Source organism: Gambusia affinis, linkage group LG04 (genome assembly GCF_019740435.1).
Source record: "Gambusia affinis linkage group LG04, SWU_Gaff_1.0, whole genome shotgun sequence".
NCBI lineage: Eukaryota > Metazoa > Chordata > Actinopteri > Cyprinodontiformes > Poeciliidae > Gambusia > Gambusia affinis.
The window spans coordinates 390,001-403,220 of record NC_057871.1 but is presented as its reverse complement, the minus strand read 5'-3'; the positions used below and the strand labels follow the sequence as shown (position 1 = coordinate 403,220).

At 48.8% G+C, this 13,220-nt stretch overlaps 1 protein-coding gene across 6 annotated transcripts in view; it reads left to right on the top strand.

The window, feature by feature from the left end:
• Window positions 1-2,752: 2,752 nt before the first annotated feature.
• Window positions 2,753-13,220, top strand: part of LOC122828924 (sodium/calcium exchanger 1-like) — a 26,332-nt gene continuing 15,864 nt past the window's right edge. The window contains exons 1-7 of one of the 6 annotated variants that reach the window (XM_044112982.1): window positions 2,753-2,831; window positions 4,901-6,696; window positions 10,551-10,657; window positions 11,708-11,728; window positions 11,825-11,842; window positions 11,932-11,946; window positions 12,928-12,996. In XM_044112982.1, the coding sequence (XP_043968917.1) occupies window positions 4,925-6,696; window positions 10,551-10,657; window positions 11,708-11,728; window positions 11,825-11,842; window positions 11,932-11,946; window positions 12,928-12,996 (2,002 nt within the window). In that variant the 5' untranslated portion in view covers window positions 2,753-2,831; window positions 4,901-4,924. Of the gene's footprint in view, window positions 3,197-3,245; window positions 4,210-4,900; window positions 6,697-10,550; window positions 10,658-11,707; window positions 11,729-11,824; window positions 11,843-11,931; window positions 11,947-12,927; window positions 12,997-13,220 lie in introns of those variants that run through there. The other 5 variants (XM_044112985.1, XM_044112981.1, XM_044112983.1 and 2 more) reach the window with 5 other exon arrangements.

Here is a 13,220-nt window from a genome sequence, read left to right as displayed (position 1 = left end):
CTGAGACTGTAGCTGTTAAACAGACCAGAGGAGAGAAGGTCAAAGGTCATGAAATAAGCTAACTTGTTGCCATTTTACTAATTAAGCCCTAATAATATCTATTTAACCTCTAGAACAACCTGGCTGCAGACTGATTTATAGATCAAAAAACTTAAAGGGGTTAAAACTATAGAATAGTTTGATGTCAAACCTCTAGATCTAGAATTATAAGACTGAGATATCAAGGCAAAGAAAACTCAGTAGTTGCTGGTAGGGGCCATTCAGGGACCTCCAGACACCCAGGGGCCCCTAGAAATTGTAACACAGACCATAGATCTAAACCTGTAGCATCATTTATAGAGAATGACCTTGTTACTAAATTTTATTTAATGCATTCAGCTGAGAAAAATAAATAATAGTGTAGGGGCGAGGCGGATTTCGTCCCGCTATTGCAAGGACAATTATAAAAATCTCCAGTTTTTTTAACGTCAACATCAGACCTACGTTTTTATTCACAAACCAAAGAAGCCGTAATGTTGGAGTTGATCATGTTTTACACTCTTCCATCATTGAGCCGCTGAAATTGTTGATATTTGTTACTGGAGTTTTCAACAAGAACTGGATCAACCAGGATGGATGGATCTAAGCAACACTGGAGGCAGTGGAGGGTGAAACTGGGACCGTTAGCAACGCTGGACAGTCTCCATGGCAACAGTCATAGTTTATACCAGGGGCCACCAACACGGGGCCCGCGGGGCCCCCGGGGGGACCGTCAGTCGCCCGCAGAGCAACTTCTAAAAACAGCCACTGTCTTTAGGGAGCACTGCCACAGAAATGATTTAATTTAATGTTGTTACATTGAATTAATAACATTTGTTTAGATTTAGATTTTTTTCAAAAAGTAAATTATAAAAAATGTTTAAAATAAATTGGTTTATGCATGAAACTCTTTTCTATGGTTAAAGTTTAGAACCGGTCAGGCGCCTGCAGGGTTTTATCGGAGGGCGGCGGCGCCTGCAGGCTGCTCCCTCTCTGCCTAACTTAAGATTTTCCTTGGAGTAAAAAAAGAAAAGAATAATTTCTGAAATTTTTATTATTTAACTCTCTTTACAATTAACACAATTGTGGAGAAATAAAAAGATCTTAGTTCACGAACACGTGTTTGTTCACGAACTAGTCGGGCTGTCAGCACATGGAGCCAACAGGCTGCTTGTCTCCTAGATTTCTGTGAGCTGCTTCTGAACGAGAACCCGGCGCACCGGCGGCTGCTGCTGTCCGCCGGCGGCCGGCAGGCGGCGCGGATCAGCCAGCAGCAGCCGTATCCGGATCACCCGCAGCGGTTCCATTTCTGCCAGCTGCTGCGCAGCGAGGCGCTGGCGGGCCGCTGCTGTTGGAAGGTGGAGTGGCGGGGCGCGGTGCACGTCGCGGTGAGCTACAGGGGATCCAGAGACCAGTGCCTGTTCGGGAGGAACCTCCAGTCCTGGAGCCTCTGCTGCTCGGCGGCCGGCTACTCGGTGAGCCACCGGCAGCGGGACGCCGTCCTGTCCGTCTCCTGTACTGGACCTTCCCGCCGGCGTCCTGTCCTTCTGCGTCTCCTCGGACTCCCTGCTCCACCTTAAGCATCGTGCACCTTCACCGAGCCGCTCTACGCCGGGTTCGGGTTCTGGTTCGGTGGCGGCTTTGGGTCTTCAGTGGTTGTGTGTCCTCTGCAGGACTGCCAGCCTCCAGAAGCTCCGGTCCGTTAGTTCTTATCTGATGTTTTATGAGTGGTTCCGTTTATGGAAAATAAAAGTCCTGGCAGAAAACAATGTTTGTTTTTCATGATTCTGGGATTTTTCATTTCATTATTGGTAAAATCTGAAGTTTCATATTCATCTGATTCAATGCCACTTTACTTATTGAGAGTTTTACAGTAAAACAGAAACATAAAGACTGCAGACAGGATTACAACAAATACCAGGAAACATGAGAAAATATCCAGAGCTGCTTAATGGGCCCAGAAAAGGTTCTGGTTCTGATTCTCACTGTGAAATAAAGTTTGAATCTAATTTAAATATTTATTTGTGGTAAAAGATCTGAGCTGATGAAGAAAAGGAGAGACGAGACCTGAAGCTGTAGGTTCTGTAGGTTCTGGAGGTTCTGTAGGTTCTGTAGGTTCTGCCTTAGAGGAGGATGAAACTGGATGGCTGATCCAGGTGGTTCCGACGGTTCCTGTCCGGTCGTTTCGTTTCCCTTCAGTTCAGAATGTGAAACATGAAGCAGCTGGAACGTCAGCTGGTTCCGGTTCCTCCGGGTCGGGCCTGGTTCCAGAGTCGGTTCCTCAGTGAGCCCGGCGTAGTTAGAAACAGGTTCTGATTGGGTTCTGGTGGAACCTTACAGAAGATTGTACTGATGCAGGCGGGTCGATGAGCCGTTTTCAGAACCTGGATCCGTTTGGTGAATTGGAAACGTTTTGAACTCGTCCAACATCGAAACATCTGAAAATGAATTAGTTCAGTTCAAATGTTCAGCTTCAACATTTAGCACTGAAGCTGAACAGAACCGACCGGACCTACCTCTGGGAGAGGTCAGAGGTCAAAGTGTCCAGATCTCTGGGTGTTGCCTGATGAAGGCGTCACCAGGCTGCCTGTAGCTGCCGGTGGTTATCTGTCCATGTGTGCGGGGCCCCGGGGCCGCCGGACGGCCCGGCCCGGCCCGGAGCAGCCTTGTATGGCCATGGCTGCAGGGAGACGGAGATAAGGACGCCGTGTGACCAGCAGCGGGCGTTGCTGTTAAATTTAGAGCAGCTATCAGGCGCAGCTCTCCCTCTTGGACACATTCTGCTCTCCTGCAGCGGCTGCATCAGGACCGAGGCGAGTAAAGACTCACCGAACCACAACCACAACCACAACCCGCAGGGGACAAAACTCCTCATTCACTGTGCTCAACCTGCAGCAGGAGACGCCGACACGCCGTCAGCCGGAGGCAGTTGCAGGTTGTTGGAAACGTCTGGAGGTTGTTGGAAACGTCTGGAGGTTGTTGGAAACGTTTGGAGGTTGTTGGAAACGTTTGGAGGTTGTTGGAGCGTCTCAGACGCTGCGGTTTTCTGATCAGACTGCCTCCGGCTCAGATGGAGTTTCAGTGCCAAGTTTCTTCAGATCTTCCTGTTAAATAAAAACTGATGGATCATCTTGACTTCTCCACATTGACCCCTGCTGGTAGAAACGGACCTCTGCAGGTTGTCCATCGTTCTGCTCCAGCTGCAGCAGATCAGTCATTTCATTCACTAAATTTGCCAACATTTATCACAGATGAAGATGAAAATTTTACATGGACCCATAAAAATATTTACTGATAATCTTTTGATTTTCCAAGATGGCTGCCGTGGTTGTTGTAGAGAATATATTGGCACTAAAGCTAGCCGTAGATATTGCTAAAGGCAGACAGTTTACCAAACGTTACGGTCAGTACCTGCTAGTGCTAATTATCTTGCTAATCACATAATGATGCTAAACTGCTAAATGTGTCTAAAATGTAGTGGAAGGTAATCTTAAACTGAAAAGCATATAAAAATAACAAAAGCTAAATCTTAATTCCTAAACATAAACAATTAGCAGAGGCTAATGCTAACATCAGTGGACGAATGGAGCAACGTCCTGATACATTTTATTATTTTAAGATTCATAAACTGGATGAGCCGAAAAAATAAGATGACATAAAATTCATTCTACTCATAAAAACTGGAAACATTTTATTGCAATAATTGGTTAGAAAGGCTAAAAAATGGCAGCCATCTTGAAAAATGGCTGTCATCATGAAATTGAAGTTTCTGATGGGAAAAATGAAAAACATGCTGATGTTTACTGATGTATCCATAGCAACAGATCAAACAAAACGAGTCAGATTCTTCTGGGTTTCAATTCTACCAGATTTACTCAGTAAAACCTTCCCAGAACCAGAACCAGTCAAGGTCCAGGAGAGGTTCTGGCTGTTTACAGCTGCTTGTTTTGGACCGGTTCTTGTCTCCAACGAGGAAGAGGAGGAGGAGGAAGACGAGAAAGAGGAGGAGGCAGCGTCTTGTTTCTGGGCTCTAACTGCATCGAGGTTCTGCTTCTTGTCTTTGTGTCGCCTTTTGGTTCTGGTTCTGGTTCTGGTTCTGTGGGGCTGGAGAGTTTTTCCTCCTTCAAAGATGAAAACTTCCTGGAACTTTGTGGAGATTCTAATTTAAAGCATTTTGCTCTTCATCTGACGGTAGGTTCCTCCTCTTCCTCCTCCAGCAGCCTGATGACCGACTGCATGAAGCTGCTAGTGCCTCAGTCACTGCAGAGGTCACTGCAGAGGTCACTGCAGAGGTCAGAGGTGATTATATCAGCCTTAATGTTTCTCAGTAACCATGAAACCAGATCTGACCAGAACTTCACTGCCAGTCCTCATGTGGTTCTGTTGCACCTTAACCAGAGGGTATCCATGGCAACCTGCAGGCTGGTGACCCGGTGACCTCACTAACCGGTGACCTCACTAACCGGTGACCTCACTAACCGCTGCTCACAGCCTCGTCACTGAGTTGGACCAAACGAAGCTCCAAACTGACCAGGTCTTTTTCCTCTAATGAGTCTTTTTCTTTCCAGGTTAAATAATCTGCCAGATTTTTAACAATATTCAGGAATTACTCACTTATTTCTTGCTAAAAAGTTACTTGTGTATCACCTCAAGCATAAAGGCTGGAAAGTTGACAGAAATCCTTGGTAAGGTTTTGGTTTTTGCAGTGTGGATTGGATCGTTGGCTCCTGTTTGAGCGGGTTAAAGGTCCAGACTGTCGATATTTCTCAGATCGGTTGGTCAAAGTTGGTCTCAGCAGGAGGAAGATCGTGTTTTTGGTTTGACCACCTCGCTACCTTCATAAACCCAGATCCAGACTGAAGCCCGTTTCTGTCTGTTTCAGGTTAAGGAGGCCTGAAGCTTCACCATGAGTCCCGCTGGACGCCCCTCGTTCCTGCTGCTCCTGTTCGCCGCCATCTCAGCCGGGTTCCCGTGCTCTGCAGCAGGGGGCGCCAGTTTGACCCCAAAGTCCAACAGCACAGCCAGAAACCAGACTAAATGCGGCGGCGGCACCGACTGCATCGAGGGCGTCATCCTGCCGGTGTGGAAGCCGGAGAACCCGGCCTTCCCCGACCGCCTGGCCAGAGCCACCATCTACTTCGTGGGGATGTTCTACATGTTCCTGGGCGTCTCCATCATCGCTGATCGCTTCATGGCGTCCATCGAAGTCATCACCTCTCAGGAAAGGAAGATCACCATAAAGAAGCCCAACGGGGAGAAGATCACCACCACGGTTCGCGTTTGGAACGAGACGGTGTCCAACCTGACCCTGATGGCGCTCGGCTCGTCCGCGCCGGAGATCCTCCTGTCCGTGGTGGAGGTTTGTGGTCACAACTTTAACGCCGGTGAGTTGGGTCCCAACACCATCGTAGGCAGCGCCGCCTTCAACATGTTCGTCATCATCGGCCTCTGCGTGTCCGTCATCCCCGACGGGGAGACCAGGAAGGTGAAGCACCTGCGGGTGTTTTTCGTCACCGCCACCTGGAGCGTGTTTGCTTACACCTGGCTGTACCTGATCCTGGCCGTTTTCTCTCCGGGTGTTGTTGAAATATGGGAGGGGCTTCTCACACTCTTCTTCTTCCCTTTCTGTGTTGGGTTTGCTTATGTGGCCGACCGCAGGCTTCTTTTCTACAAATACGTGTACAAGCGATACCGAGCCGGGAAGCAGAAGGGAATGATTATCGAGACCGAGGGTGAGCCAGATCTCCCTTCAAAGGTGGACGTCGAAATGGACGGCAAAATGCTCAACTCCCATAGAGATGAACTTCTGGACGGAGAGGTAAAGGAGCTGGACGAGGAGGAGGCGCGCAGAGAGCTGGCCAGGATCCTGAAGGAGCTGAAGCAGAAACATCCAGAGAAGGAGACGGAGCAGCTGATGGAGCTCGCTAACTACCAGGTTCTGACCCAGCAGCAGAAGAGTCGGGCCTTTTACCGCTGCCAGGCGACCAGGATCATGACAGGAGCAGGCGACGTCCTGAAGAAACATGCTGCTGACCAGGCCAAGAGAGCCGCACAGCATGACATTTGCTCCGAGATATCCATCAACAACTTTTCCTCCAAGGTCTTCTTCGACCCTGGGAACTACCAGTGTCTGGAGAACTGCGGCAGCGTGGCGCTCAATGTCGTCCGCCGAGGAGGAGACTTGACCGCTACAGTCTACGTGGATTACCAGACTGAAGACGGGACCGCCAACGCTGGCTCCGACTACCAGCTCACCGAAGGAACCATTGTGTTCAAACCCGGTGAGACCGACAAGGAAATCCACATCAACATCATTGACGACGATATTTTTGAGGAAGACGAGCACTTCCTGGTTCACCTCACCAACGTGCGGGTCGCACCAGACGGAGCAAACAACCATCAGGCGAACCACGCCGATGGCCTGGCAGGGCTGGGCCTGCCGTGCACGGCCACCGTCACCATCTTCGACGACGACCACGCCGGGATCTTCAGTTTTGAGGAGCCGGTGGTGACGGTGAGCGAGAGCGTGGGGGTGATGGAGGTGAAGGTGACCAGAAACGCAGGGGCACGCGGCGTCGTGGCGGTGCCGTTCAAAACCATTGAAGGTACGGCTAAGGGCGGCGGAGAAGACTTCGAAGACACGCACGGAGTCCTGGAGTTTGACAACGACGAGATTGTGTAAGTACTAGTGGTGGCACTCACTTGCAAATGTTAATTTGCAAGTGAGTGTTACACTTAATCAAACAACATAACAAAGTCGGCAACACTTTCAATTCAAAAACAATTTTTGCTTCTAATCGTTGAATAAATAGAAATAAGAACTCAAAACCAGGAAGCTTCTTTAGAAACGTGGACTGGGACGCTGACATTAGCATTAGCTGCAACATGTTTAGCATTGAGATGTTTTTTGTTTTTTTTTTAGGCTAGCATAGCTTCTGATAGGCTAATTCCTTTTAGCACACCTTGAACACAACAGTCTTTTCCAGCGACCAATTTTTCTGTTTCGGTTTTGTCCCTAATGTTGATGTGTGGATGGAAACCAGCTGCGGATTAGAAATGTTACCATTTTTATTTTGTAGATTATCTGCTAGCTCCGCCCCATCCTGTCATGTGACCTGGCATATTTCTGCAAACAGCTGGAATAAAATCCCAGCAGGTCTCAAACATGTCAGAGCCAAGCGAATATTTGATCTTGGTTCAGTTCAGATGGGGGCAGTTTGTTATGGCGCGTCTCCTGAGAAAAAGAAAAGCTTTCAGTGGAGGCATGTAGCATCGTCTCTTATGTTGATGTATTGCCAGCAGACTAAGATAATGCAGTTTGGGTCCAGCAGCATTTCTAACTCGCTGGACAGTGTTGAAGCAATAGTAGGGCCACCTAGTGGTCACAGTCTTTACAACATGCAGTACTTTTCATCACAATACACCATCATTTAGGCAGATGTGGTTCAATTAACAACAGTTTCAGATTAAAACAACAGATAAAACCCACTGGGACTAGTCCAGAATCTGGGCCCAGCCTGACCCAGTCCACAGGTCATTAGTCTCTCAGTTAGAGGGGTGCAAAGGAAGTGGAGGTCATTCAGAACCACTGGGTCCTGTTTGGCAGCAGACATGGGCCAATTCAAGGTTAACATGTTTAATGCTGCAGATCAAACATCAGCTCATAAAATAATTGGGGGCTTGTCCGGGATCCTGACAGGATTGTTCAGGTTTCAGTGACAGAAATGGTACCTGAGTACTCTGGTTCAGATGGTTCTGCAGAACTTGTTTAAAAAGGATTTTAATTCTGTCGCTGGTACCGTTAGGTGTCTCGGTATGGCGCCATACAAGTGGTGGCGATGATGACGATGATCTGTAATGGCTGTACCTGAACCATCTGGATCTTTGTTCTGAACTGGTTGGATCAGAGAAAGCTTCAGTAATTATTTTTCTATATTTACAGTAGCTGATATTTTTATAACACAAGCAGTTTGGAGCAGGTCAGCTGCTCTTGATCTTTATCACTTCCTGTTTTGATTGTGTTTCGTCTGACAGGTGAAGCAGCTCCGCCTCTGCTCTGTGAAGCAGCAGGAACTGCTTCTGGCTGAGCAGGTTGTTTTAGCTGACCTTGAACCTCAAGTTAGCCTGAGGTTAGCCTGAGTTTAACCTCTGAGTTAAGCCTAAGGTTAGCCTAAGTTTAGCCTAAGGTTAGCCTCAGGTTAGCGTCCTCAGACTTGTTTGCTCCACCAGGCCTGATGTTGCTGGAGTTTCGGTCAGCATCAGGTTTAAGGAGAAACTGCAGCCGCTCTCTGCAGGCCACCAGTCGTTGTTAGAAGCTGAGAAGTTTCTGAAAGGAGATTTAATGTTCTGTCAGCGAGGACGCCGCCCACTGAGAGCGAGTCCATCTGTTGTTTTGTTCCATTTACCTGCAGACATGTCTTCAGGTGTCCAGCAGTGCAGAGACAGAGCTGTGGGTGGACCCTCCTCTTCCTACTGGGAGCTGCTGACAGCTCCTGGTTTCTGTCTGTCCTCTGTGTCCTCCAGATGTCCTTGCTGAGATGACGGTGTTTTATTTAGCAGCTAGTCCAAACGCAGCAGCTCCTGTGTAAGGAGCAGATAAACAGCCCAGAGCTTTTTCCTTATTAGGCCGTCGGCTGCAGCAGTGGCTCGGCGTGCGGCTTCTCCCATAAAGCAGCCGGTTCCTGTCAGAGCGCTGGGGGAGGTCAGGCCTGGCCCACGGCGCCGGCCCACATCGCCATGGAGATGAGACGCAGATCAGATTGCAGAGCTCTGTGGACCCGCCGTCCATCAGAGACGGGTCAGGTTCTGGTGAACCGTCTTGTCTTGGTGTCCCGAGGAACTCCTCAGCTCGATCCTCCATAAACTTCACGCAGCATTCCCATTGTTCCCATTGTTCCCAGTTCAACAATAGTAGTGTCACTTCTGGTGGCAGCTGCCACTACTTTCCATCAAGTAAATAAGTCAGAATATTACAGATGTTACACTTTTTAGTAAACAGTAACTTCATTATTTCAACAATTATTATTTACTAACGTGCAAAATAACAAACACGTTTTACAAAAAGTGATGTCAGCGTCCAGAGACAGGTCGGCAGCCTAGTGGCAGCTGCTGGAACTGCCACCACATGAGATCCTCCTGGAGGAGAAACGAAGGTTCAACTTCATTTATTGATGGGAGTCCCCAATAAAATCTGAATAAAAACATCAAACTCAGGAGACAGACAGCGACATAACAGAACCAAATCACTCCTGCACTGCAGGCCGGTTCTGATCCAAACAGCAGAGACAGAAAAACATCAGTTCACTTTGCAGGAAACTTCAATATGCTGAAATAAAATAAACATGGTGAGTTTCCATAGTGCTGGGCCCGACACACACACACACACACACCCACGCACACACACACACACACACACACACACACACACACACACAGACACACAACACACACACACACACACAGACACACAACACACACACACACACACACACACACACACAATTGTGTTTTTATGACTTGTGGGGCCTTCCCACTGACTTCTATTCATTTTCTACAACTGACCCAAAACCATCACAGACTAAACCTGAATCCAGAAACAGTATAAGTGACAGTTTAATACTGCACTAGTTAAGCGTTGATCCGTTGCTGCTTTGTTATGACGCGCTGAGCGGCTAACATTGCTAACGTTGCTAACGTTGTGCCTGTTGATCGCGTGTGAAGTCAATCCCAAAGATCTTCTTATTGTCCAAATTTGATCCAATCAGAACAAATTCCGGGAACAGTGTTAACAAAGACTCCGCCACAGCGGTCAAAAACTTGTATGCCCTTCCAGGTTCAACACCTGTCAACAACCTGTGACCTCTTGGTTCATATACTGGAGCCGACAGCCCCATCTTGTGGCCAAAACCAAAAATGCACATATTTGGCTCCAATAAACAGCGTTTCCCTCATGGGGACCAGGAAACGTTCTACAAGAATATAAAAACATGGTTCACAGTCAGATCCAATCAGAACCAATCAGAACCAGAAGGATTTCTATGTACTATTTTAAACTGAAAGGTTGCTACAGGAAACAGCAGACCTCTGGGTTTTAGAAGTTGCCCAGGAAACGGAGGTGTGCGAACACCTGCACGTGTTTTCTCATAATGTGAGAGGCGATCTTTTGTCGCCCAAAGATTCAGGTGAATTTATGAATAAAGTTTCTCCTGTGGATTCCCTGAGGTGTTGCAGTGCATGCTGGGAGATGTGGTTCGGTCGGTTCCTATCAGTGAAAGAACGTCCAATGAGAAAACCCAACCAGCTGCAGGGTGGACCACCTTTCCTCACACATTTCCACTGAGTCTGTGCAGGACCGACTGGTCCCTCTGTCCCTCCATCCACCTGTCCTCCATCCACCTGTCCTTCTGTCCTCCATCCACCTGTCCCTCCATCCACCTGTCCCTCCATCCACCTGTCCCTCCATCCACCTGTCCCTCTGTCCTCCTGTCCTTCATCACGTCTCGCTCCTCTTCCTCTGCTTTCTTCTCTTTCAGCAAATCGATTCGGATCAAGGTCGTCGATGACGAACAGTACGAGAAAAACAAGAACTTCTTCCTGGAGGTCGGCGATCCTCAGCTGCTAGAGATGAGTGAACGGAAAGGTGGGGGCGTCGTCACCCTGACATCTGACCCCGCCCCACTGACCTTTAACCTTTCCTAACCTTGACCGCCTCAGATGTTTGTGGTTTCCATGAACCTTTGCGTGATTTTAGGTTCAGGGTTTCAGCGGTTCTCTGAACCCTCCCGCCTGTGTGCCTGTGAACTAATGACCCCTGACCCCTGACCCCACAGGAAGACGGTGTCGGTTAGAATAACGGACCATGAGGAATACGATAGGAAGGCCAGCTTCTACCTGGAGCTGCAGGAGCCCTGCTGGGGCAGGAGGGGACGGACAGGTGGGAGCCGTACCTGCCTGGTGACCTCTGACCTCTTTTCTTCCTGCTTTTGCTCTGCTGCCTCCTATTGGCCAGGTCTGTCAGGGGCTCACCTCTGATTGGCTGCAGCTGTACTGGTTTAGCTGGGACGGGTTTAGAGACACTGGTCCAGGTTATCTGGGACAGAAACAATCCAGCCAGTCAGACCTTCCAGACTGGACCTACTGGTCCCAGTCTGGACCCAAACTGGTCCCAATCTAAATCTACTGGGCCAAGTTTGGACTGGGGTTCTGAAGCTGAATGGGTGAGTGATGGACCCGTCCATCACCCCCCATAGTGCTGCTGTAGAAACCCAGATGGTGTAGACCAGTGGACCCGGACCGTTTAATTCCCGCGGACCGGGGGGAGGAAGAGGAACCGTCAGATAATGCTTCTGCATGCTGGTGTTCCCGCTAAAGCCTTTTCCTATAAATAATAATAAATAATACATAAAATGGAAACATTTACTTATTTATTGCGCGGTCTGGTACCAATTGGTCCAGTGGTCCCCAACCCACGGTACCGGTCCACAGAATGTTTAGCCAAGCTGGAGACAGGAAGTCAGTTTTAGACAGTCAGGAAGGATCAACATGGAATGAAGGAAATAAAGCTGGGATGCTAAAGGCTAACTGTCTCACGCTATGAAATGCCTGATCTAGAGATCGAACCTCCTACTGGTTCTGATGCTTCATGCTTGTCTTTCTTTCTGCTTCATGCTTTTCTTTATTTTCTCTGCAGCTCTGCTGCTGCAGGAAGTCGGTAAGCAGACTTCCTGTCTCCTTTCCTGCTTCAACTTTGACCCCTTCAGACAGAAACAAATGCCTGACTGAATGTTCTTGTCTTCTGGCCTCACAGGTGGCTTCGTCCAGACAGGTAGGATCACCGTCGGGTTCAGTCCAGGTAGACGGTACCGGTACCTGATGGGCCAACATTAACTGATCGTTTCTCTAACGTTTCATTAGACAAGCAGCTGTTTGGTAAGATACCGCCCCCTGGTGGATGTTTGAGTGTTTAATTCTACAGACCATCTGACCCAGGAGGCTCTCTTCTAACCAGAACCGGACCAGGACCAGTCCATAACCAATTCAGAACCAGAACTGGACCAGAATTGGACCTTTAGGAGGCTCTGGTTCTAGGGAGCTCTGCTGAGTTCTTTCCATTTCTATCAGCTCCGGGGTTTGACTAGGCCATTGGAACCAGGAACACCTTGATTCTTTAGTTCCCCAGTCTGGCCGCACCATCATCCCTCCACCGCTGTGCTCTGAGGCGTGTGAGCAGCTGGGTCTGGTTCTGGTCATCTGGGTCAAATGTCTCTACCCGGGTTACAGAAGAACCCGTCTCAAGTTCTGGTGTTGGCTCGGTTTGAGTTGAAATGAACCCAGTTTGTTAAATGGGAGCCTCAGAGGCCTGGTACTGGTCAAACGTTCTGGACTCATGTCTCTGTGGGACCTGGAAGCTTCTCCTGCAAGTCCACTGGGCTGGGTTCTCCTCGTGGTTCAATGGGAACCGGGTCCACTAGCTGCACCTGACACCAGAACCAGCCAGTTCTCCTGCAGTGAAGGTTCTGGTGGCCCACTGCCGAACCCGATCACTTCCTCTAGTTGATCGGGTTCGACCCAGTTCAGAACTGCCTGAGGGGTCAGAGGTCAACCTAACTCACATTCTGACTGCATGCCTGCACCCCGGTCCAGAATCGCAAACCATAACCAAGAAGTCCTGACTGAGCATGCTCAGTATGTTCTGACGCACTGAGCATGCTCAGTTCCCAGTTGAGGTTCTGGTTTAACTGGTTCAGACTGAGAGACCATAAAACCAGATCCAGTTTAATCAGAGCGCTTTTATTTCAGGCAGCGTTCTCTAACGTGTGTCTGGGTGTCGACTGGAACCAGAACCTCCTCCGGTTCTGATCGCAGGATGGTTCTGAATTCAGTCCATTCAGTTCCTGTTCACCTGTTCAGGTCGAGAAATCTACAGGAAGGTCCAGGGCCGAGACCGACCCGCCCCGTCCAACGTCATCGGCATCACAGGTTGGCATCCATCCATCATCCATCCATCCATCATCCATCATCCATCCATCATCCATCCATCCATCCATCATCCACCCATCCATCATCCACCCATCCATCATCCATCCATCCATCATCCATCATCCATCCATCATCCATCCATCCATCCATCATCCATCCATCATCCATCATCCATCCATCATCCACCCATCCATCCATCATCCATCATCCATCCATCATCCATC